Consider the following 22673-nt stretch of genomic DNA (forward strand, 5'->3'; position numbering starts at 1 on the left):
TTCACAAAACCAATAAAGAAATGAAAGCAATTAGAAGCTGTTTTGCCCAATTATATGCCAAAAGAACTGACAATCTAAATAAAATGGATGAATATTTATGAAATTATATATGCCCAGAGAGACAGAACAGGAAATAGAATACTTAAATAATTCAATCTTGGGAATAGGAAATTAAATAAGCCATAAATGAATTTCCTACAGAAACAAAGTCAGGACCAGATGGATTTTAAAGTAAATTATACCAAACTTTTAAAGACTATATAGTTCTAGTATCACATAAATTGTTTGAAAAAATAGGTGAAGAAAGAATACTACCAAATTCTTACTATGAACCAAATATAATCTTTCTTAACACCTAAACCAGAGAGGGTCAAAACAGAGAAAAAAAACTATAAGCCAAATTTCCCTGAAGAATATTAATACAAAAATGTTACAAAAAAATTACTAGCAATGAGACTACATATTGTATCATGAAATCATGTACTATTTATAGCAGAGATACAGGGCTATAAGCATAAGTGACCATATTAAAAAAATAACCAATTTTTAATTAGAACTAGTATCTCTCTAAAATCAAGAGCCATCTAGCTGTACCAGATCTAAAATTATATTATAAAGCAGCAGTTACTAAAACCATCTGGTATTGGCTAAGAAACAGACTAGTTGATCAATGGAATAGTTTAAGTTCAAAGGACAAAACAGCCAATAACTTTAATAATATAGTGTTTGACAAACCCAAAGACCCCCAGTTTCTGGGATAAGAACGCATTATTTGACAAAAATTGCTAGGAAAATTGGAAATTAGTATGGCAGAAACTAGGCATTGACCCACACTTAACACCGTACACCAAGATAAGGTCAAAATGGGTTCATGACCTTGGCATAAAGAATGAGATTATAAATAAATTGGAAGAGCATAGGATAATTTACCTTTCAGACCTGTGGAAGAGGGAGGAATTTATGACCAAAGAAGAACTAGAGATCACTATCGATCACAAAATAGAAAATTTTGATTATATCAAATTGAAAAGTTTTTGTACAAACAAAACAAATGCAGACAAGATTAGAAGGGAAACAATAAACTGGGAAAACATTTTTACAATCAAAGGTTTTGATAAAGGCCTCATTTCCAAAATATAGAGAATTGACTCTAATTTATAAGAAATCAAACCATTCTCCAATTGATAAATGGTCAAAGGATATGAACAGACAATTCTCGGATGAAGAAATTGAAACTATTTATAGCCATATGAAAATATGCTCCAAATCATTATTAATCAGAGAAATGCAAATTAAGACAACTCTGAGATACCACTACACACCTGTCAGATTGGCTAGAATGACAGGGAAAGATAATGTGGAATGTTGGAGGGGATGTGAGAAAACAGGGACATTGATACATTGTTGGTGGAATTGTGAACACATCCAGCCATTCTGGAGAGCAATTTGGAACTATGCTCAAAAAGTTATCAAACTGTGCATACCCTTTGATCCAGCAGTGTTTCTACTGGGCTTATATCCCAAAGAGATACTAAAGAAGGGAAAGGGACTTCTATGTGCCAAAATGTTTGTGGCAGCCCTGTTTGTAATGGCCAGAAGCTGGAAAATGAATGGATGCCCATCAATTGGAGAATGGTTGAGTAAATTGTGGTATATGAACATTATGGAATATTATTGTTCTGTAAGGAATGACCAGAAGGATGAATACAGAGAGGACTGGCGAGACTTACATGAACTGATGCTAAGTGAAATGAGCAGAACCAGAAGATCATTATATACCTCAACAACGATACTGTTTGAGGATGTATTCTGATGGAAGTGGATCTCTTCGATAAAGAGAGCTTTAATTGATCAAAGATGGACAGAAGCAGCTACACCCAAAGAAAGAACACTGGAAAATGAATATAAACTGCTTGCATTTTTGTTTTCTTCCCTGGATTATTTATACCTTCTGAATTCAATTCTCCCTGTGCAACAAGAAAACTGTTCGGTTCTGCACACATATATTGTATCTAGGATATACTGTAACCTATTCAACATGTAAAGGACTGCTTGCCATCTGGGGGAGGGGGTGGAGGGAGGGAGGGGAAAAATCGGAACAGAAGTGAATGCAAGAGATAATGCTGTAAAAAAATTACCCTGGCATGGATTCTATCAATAAAAAGTTATTTAAGAAAAAAAAAATAATAAAATAAAATTAAGAGCCATTATTATCTGTAACAGAAACTAGATAAGTTTCTTTGATAAGATCAGCAAGTGAAATGAGGAAGCCCATTGTCACTATTATTATTTTTGAATTAGAAGTGCTATCTACAGCAATACTGGACAAGAAAAAGAAACTGAAGAAATAATCAATGAAGAAACAAAACTATAACTTTTTTTTAAAAACAAATGTTGGTTTCCTTAGGACCCTAAATCAATTCTAACTAATTGAAACAATGAATTTCAACAAAATTGCAGAATATAACTAATCCTCCACAAATCATTCAGATTTCTGTATACTACTAACAAAATGCTGTAGGAAGACAGAAAATTCTATTTAAAATAACCAAGGACACTTAAAATATCTGAGAAAGTACCTACCAAGACTCAAACAACAAATTATACAAACACAATTACAAAAACACTTTTCACACAAGTAAAGATGTCTAAATAACTGAATGTTATTTGTTCATGGCTAGACCAAGCCAATTTAACAAAAATGATAATACTACCTAAATTAATTTTTTTTCAGCACTATATCAATCAAACAACCAAAGAATTACTTTACAGAGATGGAAAAAAAATACCAAAATTCTTCTGGAGGAACAAAAGGAAGAATACCAAAGGAATCAATAAAAAAAAAAAAAAATGGAAAGAGGACCTAGCAGTACCAGATCTCAAACCTACACAGCTGTATGTGTCAAAACAATCTGATAATGGGAAAGAGAAGTTTTTCTGAAACTTTCCCCCCTTCATCCTTTATTATAATACATTAATATTCTACCATATTGACATATCAATTTTTTTTAATGAAAGCAACTAAAATGGAAACATGTCTTATATTACTAAACATTTGAAATATGTTTTGTTTTTCTTGTCTTCCCAATGGGTGGGAAGAAGTGGGAAAGGGAGTGAATTTAAACTGAAAAGAAACTGAATTAAAAAAATAACATTTCTAAAAGTCCCTTTCCTTCCAGTTCTAAATCTCATGATACAATAACTATGCCACATTGGCTTCTGGAACCTCTATGGATGCTTCCATTTCTCTGAAGCTGCAGAAAATAAAAATGATGGCAAGGCATGGGCTGATACTACAGGAATTTTTGGCCACAGCTCTTGTTAGCCAAGACACTCCAACAAAGAAGATTCAAAGATTGCTGGCATAGCTTCTAGAAGATGGGGCGTGATTTCTGTAGGATGGAAAAAGTTTACTTCAAAGAGAACAGGAAAGAGGAATCCAATGAAGGTTCTAGGTATAGGTGAGCAGGAGGATCAGCAGTTGTACTCCTTGAAAATTTCCTTTGTATTTAACATTAATATGTTTTTTTATTTGTCCATTTTAGGATTATTGTGTTTTGGGTTAATATTTTTTTGGTCCCCCAAAAGCTGTTTTTGGTCAGAACTAGGAGTTGGTCTGTTTGAGGCTATCTAGTTCTTTCTAGATAAAAAGAAGTGGACATAGTGAATAGCTGCTGGGTCCTATTTTAAGCTACCTCCCAGACATGTTAGTATAAGTTATCTTGAGAAATCCAACACTCTTTAACTATAAATGCTGGAGCAATAGATTACAGTTAATAAACCTTATTTTTATGTAGCTTACAAAAATTTATAAAGCTCTGATGTAGATATTAGGGAATATACCCAGCTAGTCAGCATGTACTGGGATCTAAGTAAAGGCCTGAATAACTCATATAATTTGTGATAAATACTAATGCCAACCCTACTTCATATGAGAGGATAGGAGAGTCAGAGATAAAGTGACTTGACCAGTCATATAGCCAAGAAAAATCAAATATGAACCCCGGATTTCTGATTATAAATCCTGTACTATTTCTACCTTTCAAAACTATTTGATCTCTTACTATTATTGCTATTTCTCTTATTCAGTTTTGTCCCTCCCTTGGCTATCCTAAACTCCCTACCTTTTGATTTTGCTGTTCATTTTCAAGCTTCAAAGATTCATGCTCAGCCTGCATCGTGCCCAACCTCTTCTCAGAACAAGCTGTGATAATCTGAGCCTACAATTTTGGGAAGGAGAGTTAGTTTTATGAATTCTGTATTTTTTTTTTAAAGGGGTAGGCCCTTTCCAGCTCCAAAATTACAATATTCTAACATATAACAAATGAATAATAAAAAATGGTACAAAGACTATTAATATATTCCAGATTCAATTTATTGTCAAATATTATAAAAAATGTAGAAATAGGTAACACTTTTAAAGTAAGAATACAAAAACTACAGACATATTATTCAAAATAAATCTGGACCAAGAAATGTATTGCAACACTTTCCATTTCTATTATCTACTTACTGAAAAAGTAAATCCAGTATCAATGAATGTGCGTTAGATGAGAAATCCTGCATGATTATGTATATGATGATTTATTGAGGGTAGGTTTGGAGGTCAGCATGGTATGATCACATGAAGTGAAGGAAGTCTAAAGAGTAATTCTTGTGAGATCCAAAGGAACATGACTTGCTAACAAGCTGGTAGAAAAAACAACCATCTGAGAATGAGTTATTGTCCACTCCTGCTGTGGTATCCCCAGAAGTTTCTGCTTGACAAAATTCCCCATTCACCTCACAGTGTAGAAAGACCCAACAAACATAAGGGAGTCTAGAGCAAAGCAGGCAAGGGGCCATCTGTACCTTCCCATGTCAAAGCAAAGTGCGGGGGGCGGGGGGGTTTCATGTGTTTTCCTAAAACAATGGAAAGGAGAGGCTTCGAGAAGGCTGTAGGGAAGACCACAGCAGCTGTTTGTCTGTCTTTGGGAGAAGTGGTACAGTAAGTTAGGAAGATATTGTAAAAGCAATTTGGGAATTTCTATTTCTGCCTCTGCTCTGACTCATAGCAATTGTGTGATCCTAAGAGGGGACTCCTTCACCTCCGAGTGTTTCCTAATGCATACAAAACAGATCACCAGGTCTGCAGCACCCACCTCACAAGGCTCAAATGATAAATCTTAATAAAACACTGTCAATCTTACCATGTTACATAAACACACGCTGTTTTTAACAGATCCTCATCTGATTCTTCTCTCCTTTTTTAGATCAAATAGAAATGAGTCTTAGAAGTCATTATTTAGTTTTCTTTTGTATTTAATGTTCTCTACACTTTTGCATAGGTAGATAAATAATTGCTCTTTGCAAATAATGAGAAAAGTTTGGGATGTAAGCTCCTCTTCTTTAGGCTCAAAAAAAAAAAAACCAAAAAACAATTCATGATAGTCTCAGTGACAGTAAGAGTGACAGAAATTGTATATCCACATCAGTTAATTCCAGCATGATTTTGATTTTTTCTGCTGGCTACTATGTTTTGAAAACCTTCTCTAAATGTAGCTGAATGATTATAGATATATTAAAATTTTTTTCCTTTAATTTTTACTTATCAGTTATGTCTGGGCAACTGTGAGTAACAATTCTGTTGGAATAGTCTAATTCCAGTTTTATGTGATGAAATTTAAAAGCTTTTGTAAAGTCTATACTTGTGTAATAAGGATTCATCATTTATGAAAAATATCAAGTTTCTGAAGAAAAACTATAGCCACTAGGTTATAGCTTGCTAAGCAGGTCATATCTTACACTCTATAATGATACATACTTTCTTGAATAATCTGCTTTGAACAGTATAAAAACTGAAGTTTTTATAATCTTACTCTTACCTTAAATTAAATTAAGTTCAAACAGAAATTGGCCTGGGAAAGATTATGTTGCTGTTCTTCTTTTATATCTAATGGACTACTGTGTAGGTGAATGCTTTTTAAAAATATAATACAAATATTGGGATGTCGGATCATTTCCAAGCTCACTAAAAGGAACTTTAGGCCTAAGTTTCAGGCATTTCTCACAAAAAGACAGGTAGAACATGCATTTCAATTTTGTTCCACCATGGTTTTGATTTATTGCACTAGATTTCTATATACTTAAAAACTTTTATTCAAAATAGTTAGATTATGAGTATTTGGTATGATGACATCTATTAAAAAAGTTCTTAAATGTTTATGTATCAGTATTATGTTTGGGTTAATTGATAGCAAAAGCTTCCTTTATCATACTACTTTGATTCTAGTACAATTTACTTCCAGAATTCTCAAGGATATTTTGAGGTTTTAATAGAATTTGTTATCCGTTAGTTTATGAAGAGGAGTGAACTTCTTAATGCAAGATCTCTGACCATCAGATATTCTAAAATATCTCCAGATAGTGAATTTGTACAACCATTGGAGTGATTATTTCAATTTCTACCATTTCTTCATAAAAATACGCATTGATTGCAGTGTTTCTACTAGGCTTGTTTCCCAAAGAGATCATGGAAAAGGAAAAAGGATTCACATATGCAAAAGTGTCTGTGGCAGCCCATTTTGTAGTGGCAAGGAACTAGAAACTGAGTGGATACCCATCAATTGGAGAATGGCTGAATAAGTTATGATATACAAATGTTATGGAATATTATTTTTCTATAAGAAACAATTAGTAGGATGATTTTGGAAGGGGCTGAAGAGACTTGCATGAACTGATGCTGAGTGAATTGAGTAGAATCAGAAAAACATTGTACACAGCAACAAGATTATGTGATGATTGACTCTGACAGACATGGCTTTTTTCAATTATGAGGTGATTCATGCCATTTCCAAGAGAAATCCAGAAATCTGCATCCAGAAAGAGGACTATTGGGACTAAATGTGGATCACAACATAGATTTTTGACCTTTTTTGTTGTTTGCTTTTTGTTTTCTTTCTCATTTTTCCCCTTTTTGACCCAATTTTCTTGTACAGCATGATAAATGTGGAAATATGTATAGAAGAAATGTACATGTCTAACATATATTGGATTGCTTTCTGTCTAGTTGAGGGAGTAGGAGAAGGCAGGGAGAAAAATTTGGAACACAAAGTTTTGCAAGGGTGAATGCTGAAAACTGTATTTGTATGTATTTTGAAAATAAAAAGCTATTAAAGATATGCCTTGATCAGTAAGTCTGAATTCTGAAATAATCTTTCTGTACCTTCTAGTGGTAAAACCTGTTTTTGAGTCACTATCAGAAATCCATTTCTGCAAACAAATACTTGAGAGAGCATTTATTAAATGCTTATGGATATACTATTGATTGAACTCATGTGGATGTTGCTGATTATGAACCTTCTGATTTCACTTTTGGATCTCAGATGTTTCACAGGTTCATTTGAAGGTTCATTCAATTTTGGATACATTTGATCCACTGAGTGACATGTCCCTATTGTTAGCTTTTACTAGTGCTCTTTGAAGTGATGTCAGTTCCATAAACATCTTGGTTGTTTTTAACCTTTTAATCACCTATTCTAAAATTATCTTTCATTTCATCTCTCTCCTTATTGATGTGTCAACCTTTTTATGACTAACTTGGAGAGAGGGTCCACTGTGCTTGGTTTATATTGTGCAAGTTAAAATCATCATCCTGCTCCTTTTATTATTTTTGTTGATAGGATTGATAGAAATGATCCAGAATCATCACTATCCTATTTTTTTTTTTTACATTTTACCTTCTGTAGACTCTGGAAAGGTAGATAAGTATTAGGATGTAAGCCATCTTCTTATACTCACTGTAAGCATTCTCAGTACATATCCAGGCTTCAGTCTAAGCCCTTTTACAGGCTGCATTCAGAGAAAAATTACTTTCAGTTAAATTTTTCGTAGTGATATCTATTGTCATCCTTTATACTTGCTTATAATCTGTTTATCATTGACATCTGCTTATTTCAAAAGTATTTGTGTAGGGTTGTTGGTTTTTTTTTTCCAATCTATTTATCATTTGCTCTGCAAATATCCACTAACCTTCTTCCTCTTTTCTGATAAGGAATTGTTAATCTTTGTATAATTATCTCAGGGGGACAACCCTGAATTTTAAGATTGTATGAATTTTGGTTAGGATACTTTCTAAATCTTTTTTGGTTTATAGTTTCAAAAATGGTTATTGAAATTGATATTAAATGTGTTCTTCCTCTCCAGTTTTGATTGTATGCTGACAATAAATCTCTTTATTCCTGATGTATTTTGCCTGGAGGAGACCAAAATATCTGTAGATATTACCTTCATCCATTGATTCAATGTGGCCTCCAAATTCAAGCTTGAAGCTGTCCATCTCTTTCATTGGTGTATAATAAGAATTTAATAATTATTTTTTCCAACTGACATTTTGGTAATATTAAAGGAAGATTTTATGAGATGAAGGATCCATCTAATGTCTATCCTGGTGGAGTTATATACTGTTTTTGTTTAATTCAGTCCTTAATTTGGAATACTGAAGCTGTACTTAGGAGAGATGATAATGGATTTTAAAATATACAGAACCATAGTAAGTTTAAATGGTCCCCAAGAAAATGCCGTATTTTATATCAATCATTCTTGACACTACTGCTTTGGTAATGTATCTTAAAAAGAAAAGTGTTTTCTATTTGGAACTTCAGATATTCTAGTATTCTAATTATACAGGGGTATATCTTATATGTACACAAATAAGCTACAAGTGATGAACTGAGTCAAAGACTATGTAATGATCAAAAGATAATATTTAAGAAACTGTTAAAGGCAGCTTGTTCAACAATTACCAAAGCAATGAGTTGCTTTTTATGATACTCTCATAATTTTCAAATCTAATCATCACCTCATTCATCAATCTTCTTGACTTCTTTGAATTTTGACAGTATTCATGTTCTTTTCTGGATATTCTCTTCTCTCTGGTTTTTCTTGACACTGCTCTCTTCTGGTTCTACTATCTGTCAGATGATTTCTGCTTGATTTTTTTTGCTGGATATTCCATTAAGTTAAGTTCACTAACTAGTGTGTTCACCAAGAATCTACACAGTTCCATGGATTAAATTATCATCTCAATACCGATGATTCTCGAATCTACTTGTTTAGCTCTAACCTTTCTCCTGACTTCCAGTTTTATATCAACAACTAAGTACTGGACCTCAAACTGAACATGTTCAAATCTGAAATCATTATCTCTTACTCTAAACCTTCCTGTACCTCAGCTTTCTTATTACTGTAGGAGAAATCATCACCATCTTCCCACTTACCAAGTGTATAATCTTGCCAACTACACTCACCTCACCTTTCGAATATATTGTCGAATCTTATTGTTTCTACTTTAAAATCTCTCTCCCAACAGACCTTTCTCCACTTACCACAACCACCACCCTGTTAGAGATCATTATCTTCTCACACCTGGACTCTGCCAATAGCCTTCCAATTAAGACTCCAAACCTTCTCTATTTTATCATTCAGTTGCTAAACTGATCTTCCTAAAGCACAAGTCTGATGTCATCAGTAAATTTCAGTGGGCCCCATTACCTCCAGAATTAAATATAAAATCCGATTATTTGATTTTTAAAATCCTTTGCAACCTAGTCTCTTCCTAATTTTTCAGTTTTTTTGTACTTTACTCACTTATACATACTCTATGATCCAGTGACAGGGACTTCCTTGCTCTTTCCTTAGTCTCTCTTCCAAATCCCATTTTTGTTGACTGTCCTCCCATCCCCAGAATGATCTCTTCTCAACTCTGCCTCCTAGCTTCCCTCAAGCTTCAGTTCAACTCTCACCTTTTACAAGAGTGTTTCCCCTCCAATGAGAGTGCTTGCCCTCTGAGAGTATTTTTCATCTAATCTATTTATATTTTGCAAGCACATAATTGGTTTTCGTGTTATCTCCCCATTAGAATGTGAGCCTTGTTTTTGCCATTCTGTGCCCCACCGAGAGGAAATGGTTAATAATGCTTGTTTGCTCAATGATTATAACCCCTAGGACTTTGTAGTATTCCCTTTTTTATCCTGTCAATATGTTATTTTTTTGTGTATGAAATTTATTTTAGCAATATAAGCAATATAAAGTTTGTGTTAAATATATAAAAATGTAACTGATATCTGGAGGAGTTGCTTTTGTTCCCATCTTCTAACAATAAAATGCTTTCTATTAAGAAAGGTGGAATTAGGTATATATCCAAAAAGAAGCTGATAAAATCTTTGCTAGTAATCTCTATGCCATTGTGAAGCAGTTAAGTCAGTACTTACTAAAACTACATCTATTACCACTAAGACATAAGGTAGCATGGTGGATAAAGAGTTGACTTTAGAACTCTGAAGTCAACATAATTTGGACTCAAGTCCTGTCTCAACACATCCTGACTGTATGACCCTGGGCAAGTCATTAAACTTCTCAGAGTGCCTGCTAACTCTCTAAATAGCTAAGTTGTAGAACTGAAGAATTATATTAGCACTGAGTTTGCTCTTCTAGATTTTTGAACACCAATAAAATCAACTATTATTAAAATGGATATAATTACATTTGTCCTACAAATATTAAAAGGCAATTGCACAAAAAAACTTTTACAAACCTTGAAACTACTCTCTAAGTATGTTTCTTTTTTTTCCCTTTTTTTCTTTTGTAAGGCAATTGGGGTTAAGTGACTTGTCTAGGATCACACAGCTAGAAAGTGTTAAGTGACTACAGCTGGATTTGGATTCAGGACCTGCTGACTCCAGGGCTGGTGCTCTAATCAGCCATAATATTTCACTTGACTATTGACCCACTCCAACTCCTCAGCTGTCAAACTTATAAATCATATAAGTCATAGGTTGCCAAAAGATATGTTAAAATAAGTTATTGTTACAATTATTAGTTTACACTACTAAGGAACATGCTATCTGGATTAATAATCAAATTGGAAAATTCTGCGTTCTACTGAAGACTAGAGGCACCTTCATCACTACCTTGAATTCTGAAGGTCAGGAAGTTTTTATGAAGTCAAAGGGCAATCAGATTCTTTTTACTACCATTGTGAACAGGTAAAAATGTGTTGTTAAGAAAATCCATGCTAGACTAGTCCTCACTTTATCTTAACTAAGCCAAACTCAATTCCTCAACTAAATAGTCACCTCCTCCCCAAACATTAAGGTAAAGAGAAAAGAACACTGAGCTTAGAGGCAAGAGACTGGGATTCAAGTCCTGACTTTTTCACTCAATATGATTTTGAACATTAAGTTCATCATCTATCAAATGGGGGGAGGGGAACCCCAACAACTCCCTAGCCCATATGGTTAAGAAAATGCTATGTAAACACTAAAACATAATATAAATGAATATAGTCTTATTATTCACAAATGTTGAATTTTTCACCAACTACTGATGTAAGCACATTATAAAACAAAATGGCTAAACTGTAGTTTTAAACTTACTGTTTCTGCAAGCTTAGCTACTGAACAGTCTCATAAGGGAAATTAATAACCTGTCATCTGCACTGTCCTGTACTCTTGCCTCCATGTCTTTGTCCACAACATTTCCTATTCCAAGAATAGTTTTACTTCCTACCTCACTGACAAGTGAATTTCTATCCATCTTTTAAAGTACAGCTAAAATTTTATTTCCTAAGGAAATCTTCTCCAATCTCTCCTCTAAGTAGCATTCCCTCTGAGAGTTCACTTAGTATTTGATTTTATACCTCTCTACTGCACTTAACCTGCAACAGGGTACATTATTCCTAAGATTGTATGTGCAATTCTTTAGGTCAATTGTTAGTATTTTGAGAGCAAGGACTTTGTCCCTTATGAAATTTATATCTCCCAATGGCCAGCACAATACTTTATACACAGTCGAATACATAATGTTGTTCTAAGTGTTATGAATCAGGGAAAGCTAGGTTCTCTTTCATAACTCACCTTTTGTAAATCAACAGAAAGCTGCTGAATGAACACTTGTAGTTCCTGTTCCCTTTGCTCCAAAGTAGTGATTTTATTTTCTGCACCTGTTTCTGCAGCTAACAAGTGATCCCTTGATTGGAAAAGAAAATACACAGAACATGTAAAGAACACAACTGGATAAGTTAGCTTAAAACAGTTTGCTTCTGGAAGCAAAAACCTCATGCTCATCTGAAACAATTAACAGAGACTATTCCTTCTGCTTTTCTTAAAAAAGGATACAAGAAGAAATAAAGTCCAACTAAGCAGTTGTGAGAAATTCTGATCTAGGTTCACTAAAAATGCTTACTCAACAATGATGAAAATATAAACCATTACACTGAAGAGGAAGAACGAGATTGGCCTACAGTTCTCCTGTGATCCCAAGCTGAAGTATTATCTACTGTTACAACAGATCTACAGTCAAATGCTGAATGCATGGATGAGGCACAAGTAAGGTAGAATGAAATAATGGACTGAACTCAGGAATATTATAAAGTTAAATTGGAAAAAGAACAGCTAAGTTCAGATTGGAATGAAAACAATCCTCATAAGCCCCATAGACCAAGTAATAACCTCTGGTCTTCCAGCGCTGAATACTGCCTCTGCAACATCTCCAGTTCACAGCTTAAATCTGAAGACACCCGAACAGAGGCCAACAATTCCTCGTGTGCATGACTTAATTCTCTGGTTCTTGCCTCCATTTCCTGTTCCATTTTTGCTAGACTTTCTTCCTTTTTCAAAAGCTACAGGATGCAAAATGAAGAATATATATATGCACAATGGCTACAATAATGTCAACCAAAAGAATACTAAAAGGCAGCTAAACTCAATTTACATGCAAAGTCCAATCTCAGAAAAAAAGGTGATGAAACACATTTCCCAACCTTTTAATATAAAGCTGGGAACCATGGGTGCAAAATATATACTTTTTTTTTCTTAATTGTTTTTCTTCACCGTAATGAAGAGTCTTTAAGGATGAGGGACTTTATTAGATTTCATCATGTAAAAATTATCAATAAAAATTTTTAAAGCTATTAAGCTATTTTTAAAGCTATTATTAAAGCTATATTGTTAACCTTTATAATAAATAAATATGGATTGATACTAAGAGGCCACTTGAATATTTATGTCTTTTTAGGGGAAAAACCTAAGCAAGGTAAACTTATATGCCCAAAAAGAAATTATATATGTAGATGACAATTTTATAGAGATCTTTGGTGGATCAATTGTAGTGACAAAAAAACCAAGCATGAGTTATCACACAGAAATATCTTTCTGTCCGTGAAAGATTTTCAGTGGGTATGAACATACATATGAATCAACAATCAAAAAGACTTGAAAGGCAATGTCTCAGAGGAACCCCTGATGTTTATTTTAACTTTCATCAGGTAAGATTAATCTCTTCAAAAATATTTTAAGTGCAGACTTGATGTATTTAAAAGAGATGCTCACCAAATGTTTGACTTTAGCCAGCTCCTGTTGCTGGAATCCCTCTAATTCATCAATTTCATCCCTCTTTTGGAACAGATTCAAACTTTGGTTCTTCATTTCCTGCAACTGAGCTGTCAACAGTCTTTTATCCTATTTGAAAGAAATAGATACTATCACTAAGATGGAGGAAATGTTTTGTTTTATTTTTTTGGAAAAAATTAATTTTTACCCAAAGAAAAGTCCCTAGAGAAATAGTCTACATTAATAGCTTTATAATACAAACAGCTTTTTTATATTTCATGTTAACAATAATGTTGATAAGAATTATACCTGTGACCAAGACTGAATAATTAACAATTAATATTCAATTAGTAAATAGATTTTGTAAAATAGCCAGTAATGAGATAGATGATGACCAAAACTATCTGAAGCATTTAATTAATTAAATTTGACCATCAGTTCCAAATAGTCATTTCACTTCTGTATTCACAATGAACATCCTGAACTAGTTAACTAATAACTAGATCAAGACTGAATGTCTTTAAAAATTACAATATAACAGAAATATGTTTGATATGATTGTTCATATATAGTCTATCGTTGGATTGCCTACTGTCTTGGGGAGGGAATGTTGAAAACTATCTTTATATGTAATTGGGAAAAATAAAATACTATTAAGTGAAAAAAAATTACAATATATTTAATTGGAACTTTGGTAAACTGACAATAATTAGACATGAATGTTGTCAGCAAAAGCAAATTTGTTGACCAAAAATTGCTATAAGGAATCACAAATACGCTAGTTATTTCTTTCTCTAGTTTAAAAAGATATTAAAGTCATCTATAAGATTTACTACTGCCTATAATTAAAATCCTAGACAAGCATTTCTATTGCCCTATAATTGGCACCAAAGCAGATTTTTCTTAGAATGAAATGAAGAAAATCCAGGTCAGATTTTATTTAGCATAGCTCCCTGTTTTAGAAATAGAAAAATAAAGAGGATGTTCACTAACTTAACTCATTGGTTTTTGATTTTTAAAAACCATAATTTTAGGGGCAGCTAGTTAATGTAGTGGATAGGGTACCAGCCTTGAAGTCAGGAGGACCTGAGTTCAAATCTGGCCTCAGACACTTAATACTTCCTAGCTGTGTGACCCTGGGCAAGTGACTTAACCCCACTGCCTCAGCAAAACCTTTGTACTCCATTGTCAAAGATACTCATTAAAAAGTTTTAATGATGTTTTCTGAAAGAAATTAATTTATGCATTTATTAAAAATACCAATTATGGATGGCAATTATGGGGTATGAAAATACTGAAGACTAACTGGAGGAGAAGAACTTCAAGGATTAATTTTTCCACTTTTGCTTAAAAAATTTCCCTGGATAGTCTTTTAATCAAGGACCCTATTTCTTCCTGTGTTCTGTGTCTAAATTAGTTTGGAAAACATTGTTTTAAAGTATGAACTATGCCTGATAAGAAAACACATGGGAGAAACAATTTAAAAAAGCCATTAGTTTAACTCAGCTTTATGTGCAAATTACATAGTATTCAAATCTTTTCTCCATTGAAAAGCAAAGGAGAAACTTCTTAAGATCTACAGAGGATACTACAGAGGATACAGGACTTGCCTGGGACTACCAGGACACTTTTTTTTATTAGTTTTATTCATATTATAATTTTTATGTTCTCTTTTCACTTTGCTAAATAGATATTAACATCAGGAAGTAAAAGGTTATATAGAGGCAGCTAAGTGGTACAGTAGACAGAGGGCTGGACCTGAGACAGAAAGACTTTGTAAACTTTTCTGAACATTATCTAGTAAGGAAAGATTCTTTTTTTAGCAGCTTGATACTATAAACTTAGAACACTCTCCACTCTGGCTACTTCTCTAAGTACTCCTGATTTTTAACTAGTAAGAACAATAAAACAAAGAGATTTTTCAATCAGTTTGCCTTCTTCAGGGACAGCTCCAGCAATAATACCCATTCCTGTGTTGCCTCATTTATTGCAAGCCAAAAAACAGATTTCTTAAACTCAGAGACAAAATCTAATTCTCAGAAAAATGAAAACAACTTACTTTTTCAAGTTGAGTCAACTTCTCTGCCCATTCCTGAAAAAAAGACAAGAAAAGTATAAAAATGATTATAGTTTTAAAAACTGGCAATGCCAAGATTTTGAGGGGAAAAAAAATCCTGTTACAAAACATTTCTATGTTAAGAAAGCAACAAGTTCTAACTGAAATAACAAAATAAACTTATGAAAGTTTGCAAAAGGACAAAGGCTATTGATTTTTAACCAGCTACTGACACCACAGCAAGCTCAACATTTTTCTAAAAAAATATATCTCTCACTTAACAAAAGCTTTGCTAAAACTTGAAATTAGATGAAACATTGCTTGGAAGTGATAGTAGTTAACCCCATAAAAACAGCATTTTAATCATTTATAGTGGCTGTACCAACATTACAACAGAATTTTACACGGGGTTTGGTTATTATAACCAATAATGCTACTGTAATAATGCATAAGTCAAAGCAATGTAGGGTGTGCCCATACAGTTTCATTTAGCACAAGTCAAAGGAACAAAGGTCAATTGTATTTCACACATTAAAAGAGATGAGGAAAAAAGCTAAGTTAATCCTGGAGACATTTTCTTATTAGCTTTTATTCATGTTATAATTTTTATGTTCTATTTTCATTTTGCCAAACAGATGTTAGCATCAGGAAGTAAAAGGTTATACAGAGGCAGCTAAGTGATGCAGTGGACAGAGGGTTGGACCTGGAGTCAGAAAGTCTCAACTCCCACTGGCTATCATTTAACTTGCCTGCCTCGGTTTCCTCATCTGTTAAAAAGAGGATAATAATAATAGGTACTATTAGTTGAGTTGTTGTGAAGATAAAATGAGATAATAATTGTAAAGTGCTCTGTAACCTTAAAGCACTATTTGTTATTACAAAGAAATAAATTTTAAAAACAATAACCACCTTAAAAACAGATTTTTTTCAAAGAAGTGAATTTAAATAACATTACTTATTATTTATATTATGTCGCAATGGCCCATGATATCAAACTTCCCACTTCACTCTAAAATATCACCTCCTTTAAAATAGAATTGTAAATGATTTACTAACCTCCTTTTAAAATAGTTGTAATTTACTAATCTATCACTGATAGAGTATTCAAAAAATAAATGGTTCAGAAGACTAAAGTTGACCATTTTAATTGCCACAACTTTTAAATTTTTAACCTGTTCTTAAGAACATATCTCTTTATTTCCCTAAACAGGATATACTGTGTGGCCATGAGTAATTAATCCCTTTAATCTCCCTCAAACTTCAGTATTCTAACTTATAAAGCAGAAATAATAATACCTGTAGCTCTTGCCCACCAAGGTTTTTATGAGAATCAGATGAAATAATACAACTTCAAAATTCAATCCAAAATTCAGAATTTAATCTTTTTTAATGGCTCTAAGTTGTCATTTTAATTCATAATACACACACACACACACACACACGTAAAAAACCCCCTCTATACTAGATTATGATAAACTATTTTTTGCTTCCTCCCTTGCCACAAAGCTAATGGTTACTGTTCCTTTTTTGCCAGGGTTATCTGCCTCATGTTCTCTTTCTAGTCTACTGAGATGATCAGAATTCTATGTATACTGAATCACTATTTTTATTAATAGCTTTTTATTAACAAAACATATGCATGGGTACTTTTTTAACATTGATCCTTGTAAAAACTTCTGTTCCAACTTTTCCCTTCCTTCCCTTCACTCCCTCCCCTTGATGGCAGGTAGTCCCACACATGTTAAAGTATATATTAAATATAATCTATGTATAGATATTTATACAATTGTATTGCTACACACAAAAAATCGGATTTAGAAAGGTAAAGATAACCTGGGAAGAAAAACAAAAATGCAAGCTACCAATAACAGAAAGAGTGTAAATGCTATGTTGTGGTCCACACTCATTTCCCAGTGTTCTTTCGCTGGGTGTAGCTTGTTCTGTTCATTACTGATCAATTGGAACTGATTTGGATCCTCTCACTGCCAAAGATAGCCACTTCCATCAGAATTGATTCTCATATAGTATTGTTGTTGAAGTATATAATGATCTCCTGGTTCTGCTCATTTCATTTAGCATCAGTTTATGTAAGTCTCTCCAGGCCTTTCTGAAATCATCCAGCTGGTCATTTCTTACAGAACAATAATATTCCATAACATTCATATACCATAATTTATTCAGCCATTCCCCAACTGATGGGCATCCACTCACTTTCCAGTTGCTAGCCACTACAAAAAGGGCAGCCACAAACATTTTTGGCACATACAAGCCCCTTTACCCTTTACTTTAAGATCTCTTTGGGATATAAACCCAGAAGAAACACTGCTCGATCAAAGGGTATGCACAGCTTGATAACTTTTTGAGCATAGTTCCAAACTGCTCTCCAGAATGGTTGGATCCATTCACAACTCCACCAACAAAGTATTAGTGTCCCAGTTTTCCTGCATCCTCTCCAACATTCATCATTATCTTTTCCTGTCATCTTGGTCAATCTGACAGGTATGTAGTGGTATCTCAGAGTTGTCTTAATTTGCATTTCTCTGATCAATAATGAATCACTAAGTATTGAATGATAGCTCAAAGGCTTCTCCTAAAAAAAGAGAACTGTAGGCACTCTGGGCTTGTGTTTTATAGAAACTATATAAGTTGCTTATTTTCAAGTTTTAGGAATACCAAAAAACCATACTCATCTCATCAGCATAAATGAAAGTTTTAACTCCAGATAAGTGAGGATGCTACTAGGATAGTATTTTCTTTCTCCACTTCATAACCTTGTAGCTGGAGATGGAAGAATCTCATTAGCCTTTTAGACCCTGGCAAGTATTTTATTACTAAAATCAGGTTGGTTTTGTTTTTGTTTGTTTGTTTTACTCTTTCCCCAACCCCAAATTTAAAGAGAAGTCAAAGAATGTGCTTAACAGCATAATTCCTTTTATCCACAGCTATCATAAAAACATTTGTCATAAGTCTATAATGCCACTAAATAAAAACAAATCTTTTGGATGGGCCTAAGTCACATATGCATTACCTGGTCCTTTTTTGCTAATGCCAAAACCATTCCTTCTGCCATTTTGGCTCTGTTGGCTTGATAAGTTTCATTCTGTTCTTGAAATTTCCTCATGGAAGCTGTTAATAGAGAGTCTTTATTTAGAAACTGAGAATATTTCAGGACTAAGCCTTGTTGGATTGCACCAGAACTTACTTTAAAAACATTCGCTAACTGAAAGATAGACACAATGCAAAAAGATCATGGAAGTTGGAAATTGACTATATCAATACTTCTGCTTACAAACATGATCTTCTGGGCTCAGTAATGTCAGGTAGGTAGGTATTTATTCCTCACTGGAGGGCACTGGTAATAATTAAATCAAACATAAATTACATTAAAAATTTCTTGGGCAAAAAAGAGTCAGGAATAGAAAAAGTTTAAAGAAGCCCTCCTCTATACTAAGCATCTCTCTTCTACAGTGTACAAAGGGCTGAAAAAATATTTTCTTTTATCAATCTAGGTGAATTTTACATTATATTGTTAGAGGGAAGGTAGACCTAGATTCAGATATCGGCTCTGTCATGTTTCCTCATTGGCATAACAGGACATAATAATCTCTATACTATTTTAATTCAAAGTTTAATCCACTATTTAGACACAGTTCACTTGTGTCAATCATATAAGGATTTTGAAGATCTTAAAACATAACATAAATGTAAATTCTTATTATTTTTATAATCACCAGAAACTTCTATGTTAGAGAGCAGATCACCAGTACAGCTAAGCCTACAAGCCAGATCTTCTAAGACTTGTTTACTCTCTTATCACTGGATCACAATGACAACTGAGAGAAGCTAATAGGTTTTAATATACCAAGAAAACAGACCCAGGGAAGACAGCAATCATTCCTATCTATTCAACATAAATGTAATTCACATTTTTTTCCTAAAAAAGATATATCTGTGATCGACTGTTATATCAAATATTTTGCTGTTATGTTACTTTCAAAGGGAAAAAAAATCTAGAATATTTTACTAAAAAAACCTCAATCCTTAACCAACTGGAAAAAAAAAAAGCAAGAATACATACAATCCTGGTGCTTTTCCAATGCAATTTCAAGCTTCTCTTTTATCTTCTGCAAGTTTCGTACCTGTTCAGCATATTCTTTGGTAAGGAAGGAATACACATAAATCAGGAATGGATAAATATTAGGATAGAAAATTTCAAAAAATGAGTTGAAAATGATCATGATTTTCTGAAATTAAACATTTTTTCTTTTAAGGAAAACTAGGTAGTTTCTCTTTAACAATGAGCAATACAAACAAACAGTTTTATTGCAAACTAATTATGGTAAAAAACAGTGAATACAAACAAGAGATCCTACTTAGTTCAAGAGAAGTAGTACTTAATACTTAATTTCAAAACTGATTAAAAAACAGTGAATACAAACAAGAGATCCTATTTAGTTCAAGAGAAGTAATACTTAATACTTAATTTCAAAACTGATTTCCCTTTTTGTCTATATAAATGGGATATCTAGCAACTCAATATATAACCTATTTGCAGGCCACACTTTTAATCTTTCAAGGCAGTTAAGCAAAATTACATTCTGGCTCAGCTAACAGTATGCTACTGTGACCTCAGAATATAAATACTTAATATTATAGGAATGTGAAGCTCTTGGCTCAGTAGAATCTGATCAACACTTGCCATATCCAAGGAGAAATGTAATATAAACTTGGATACTCAAGAGAAGTTTATTCATTTCTCAGATACCACAATAAAACCCAACTATCTTTCAGTGGGTAAATTATTCCCAGAAAAATCTATATTGAATACTTAATCTGTTTTCCAGTTTTCTGGAGGTTTTTTAGGGGTGATGGAAGGAAAGGAATGAAATAACATTATAACATTATCTTGAATTCAAAGAAATGTAAAATATAGCCTACTTTAATATTTGAATGAATTATAATTTCATCAGGATGGCTATTTCTTCCCCTAATATAAATGGCAACTCTTCCATGCTTCAGTAGATAAAAGCTAAAAATATTCATTATACACAGGCCCAAACTAAAAAGTTGATGAGTCCCTTTATACTCAGTTAGGCTAGTCTTCTGATAACAAATTCATGATTTCTTTACTGGGTCCATACTAAGAGCTTTCCAATTTGGTTAGATCCATCAGAGCTTGGGATCCATTGAAACAGCTTTCTAGAATCTAGGGTAGATCACCTCCATCCCCAGATAAAGTATAATGGGAAGTATATAAATGGGAAATCTTCTACCAAAGAAAACAGCCTGAGTAACAATGACATAACTGAATTCATTACAAATATATTGAGTTCAAAAGTCTACTACTATAATCTTAATAAAAAAGATATAGTGAATGCCATTAAGATTGAAGACAAACACAACCCAAAAAAGATATTCCTGAATTGTTGAAAGAAGTAAAATCTTTATAATACCAGTCTGCAGTTATAACAGTATAAGACATTCTATTCACTAAGAAGAAACTGTGCCTTATTGGACTAAATAAAAGGAGTACTAAAAAACTCTTAATTTCCAAACATCAATATCATTAGTTATGATAAATATAATTAATAAAGACCATCATAGGTATGGTCTGGAGAAAAATTTTAGCCTAAGAAAAATGTCAATGGAAACTAAAAACTGAAAATGTGTTACAGAAAGTCTATTAATGGTACATAAAAATATTCCTAGTTAGAAAGAAATCATACCTTTACTCCAAAATTTTCTTTCTTATGCAAAAGTTCATTATTCCTTTAGCTTGCCGTACTGCTTTCATTACTACTGCCTCTTCTTGGAGTTATCTTGCGCAAATGGGCATATTTGCTTTTATGAATATTCTTAATACTTTATACTTTCATGACTACAAATAATTGTAACCAGTAAAAGTTGCCTTAGTTTTCTAATCTTTAAAACATATGCTAAGTAATAACTCTTGCTATAACCTAAGAAGAAAAACATTCAAGTCAGACTATTGAATTTACTGTTAATAGAATGCAAGGATATCAATTTTTTCCGTTTCTAATCATAAAGTCACAGAAATTCAGAAAGATTTACAAAAAATAAGTCTCCAGACTACTCTACTCATATAAAATAACTACATATATAGGTAGTTCAGGTAGTACATGATCTCTTCAGTGTTCGCTAGAAACTAAGCTCAATTGTTTAGAAAAAAAAACCCAACTTGCACAGCTTTAGTAAAAAATAAAAATATAAGGGAATTTGCTGACCATTTATGTTTATTTAGTTTATGTTAGTATAGTTAGTATACATAAACATCATTAGTGTAGTTAGTATACATAAACATCAACATACAAATTTTACTAAAGCTGCATCTTATTTCAATGATCTTTGATTTTACTGACTTAGACTTTCATCAACACAAACTGAAATTTTTCCAAGTCTTATGAGATTTCATAAACTGCTATGGCCCAAAAAAATTTATCACCAGGTAGGCAATATTTTGATAGTTTCTAGCACTAATCTGGATTGATCCTTATGAAAAGACTAACACACATAGTCTTTAACTTGGCTTGAACTCAAATCATCATCAATTTTGCTTTAAATGTTTCTGGCCTTCAGCTACTTTGATGCAAGTACCACAATGCAGAATAATGAGAAGAATGTGCTCACTTTCTAAGTTCTTAGACATAAGCTGAAGCTATTGTATGCATTTAGAAGTCTAGTGTAGCTGAGCAGACAAAGGATCACCATCTGAGTCAGAAAAACCTGGATTTATAATCTTTCTCCCACTTATACTAATGGTGTGATCTTAAGTCATTTAACTTCTTAGAGTTTTAGGTAGCTCTAAGACTATAATTTACAGATGAGTTGTCAATATGCTTCAGTGGAAGGGAATTTCTGAAGTGGGAAAGTTTCCCCACATTGATGACATCAAAAATTCAAACTAAAAAATTTTTTTTAAAAAGAAGGTAGGACTTTTTGTGTAATTAAAACAATCTACTCTAAATGATTTTTTTTTTAAAGGAACTGATAATATGCCTGAAAAGCTAAGACTCCTAAAAAGAAACCTCTAATTCAAGTATTATCTAAATTATGACATAGTTTAAATGTTTTGCTTTTTAAGACACAGGAATGTTGTATTTATTTTCTTACAAATTAATGAACCTACCAGAAAGTTTAGCCTCTAGTTTCCTTATCTGTTCATTTCTTCTAAATAGCTGGGATGAAAGGTCTTCCCGAGAACTGCTTCCATCAGAAGCCTGTCAAGTTAT

The 22673-nt window shown here is 33.0% G+C and overlaps 1 protein-coding gene across 3 annotated transcripts in view; it reads right to left on the reverse strand.

The window, feature by feature from the left end:
* The window catches only part of GOLGA1 (golgin A1), a 60015-nt gene that overhangs the window by 32930 nt on the left and 4412 nt on the right, over nt 1–22673 (reverse strand). For 2 of the 3 annotated variants that reach the window (XM_051979631.1, XM_051979630.1), the window contains 8 exons: nt 22571–22661; nt 19502–19576; nt 18452–18549; nt 15427–15459; nt 13368–13496; nt 12489–12658; nt 11895–12006; nt 4125–4220 (listed from right to left, as the gene is read on the reverse strand). In XM_051979631.1, coding sequence (XP_051835591.1) covers nt 4125–4220; nt 11895–12006; nt 12489–12658; nt 13368–13496; nt 15427–15459; nt 18452–18549; nt 19502–19576; nt 22571–22661 — 804 coding nt within the window. The remainder of the gene's footprint in view (nt 1–4124; nt 4221–11894; nt 12007–12488; nt 12659–13367; nt 13497–15426; nt 15460–18451; nt 18550–19501; nt 19577–22570; nt 22662–22673) is intronic. The other variant, XM_051979633.1, reaches the window with a different exon arrangement.

The sequence above is a fragment of the Antechinus flavipes genome, chromosome 2 (genome assembly GCF_016432865.1).
Source record: "Antechinus flavipes isolate AdamAnt ecotype Samford, QLD, Australia chromosome 2, AdamAnt_v2, whole genome shotgun sequence".
In the NCBI taxonomy this organism is placed as follows: Eukaryota; Metazoa; Chordata; class Mammalia; order Dasyuromorphia; family Dasyuridae; genus Antechinus; species Antechinus flavipes.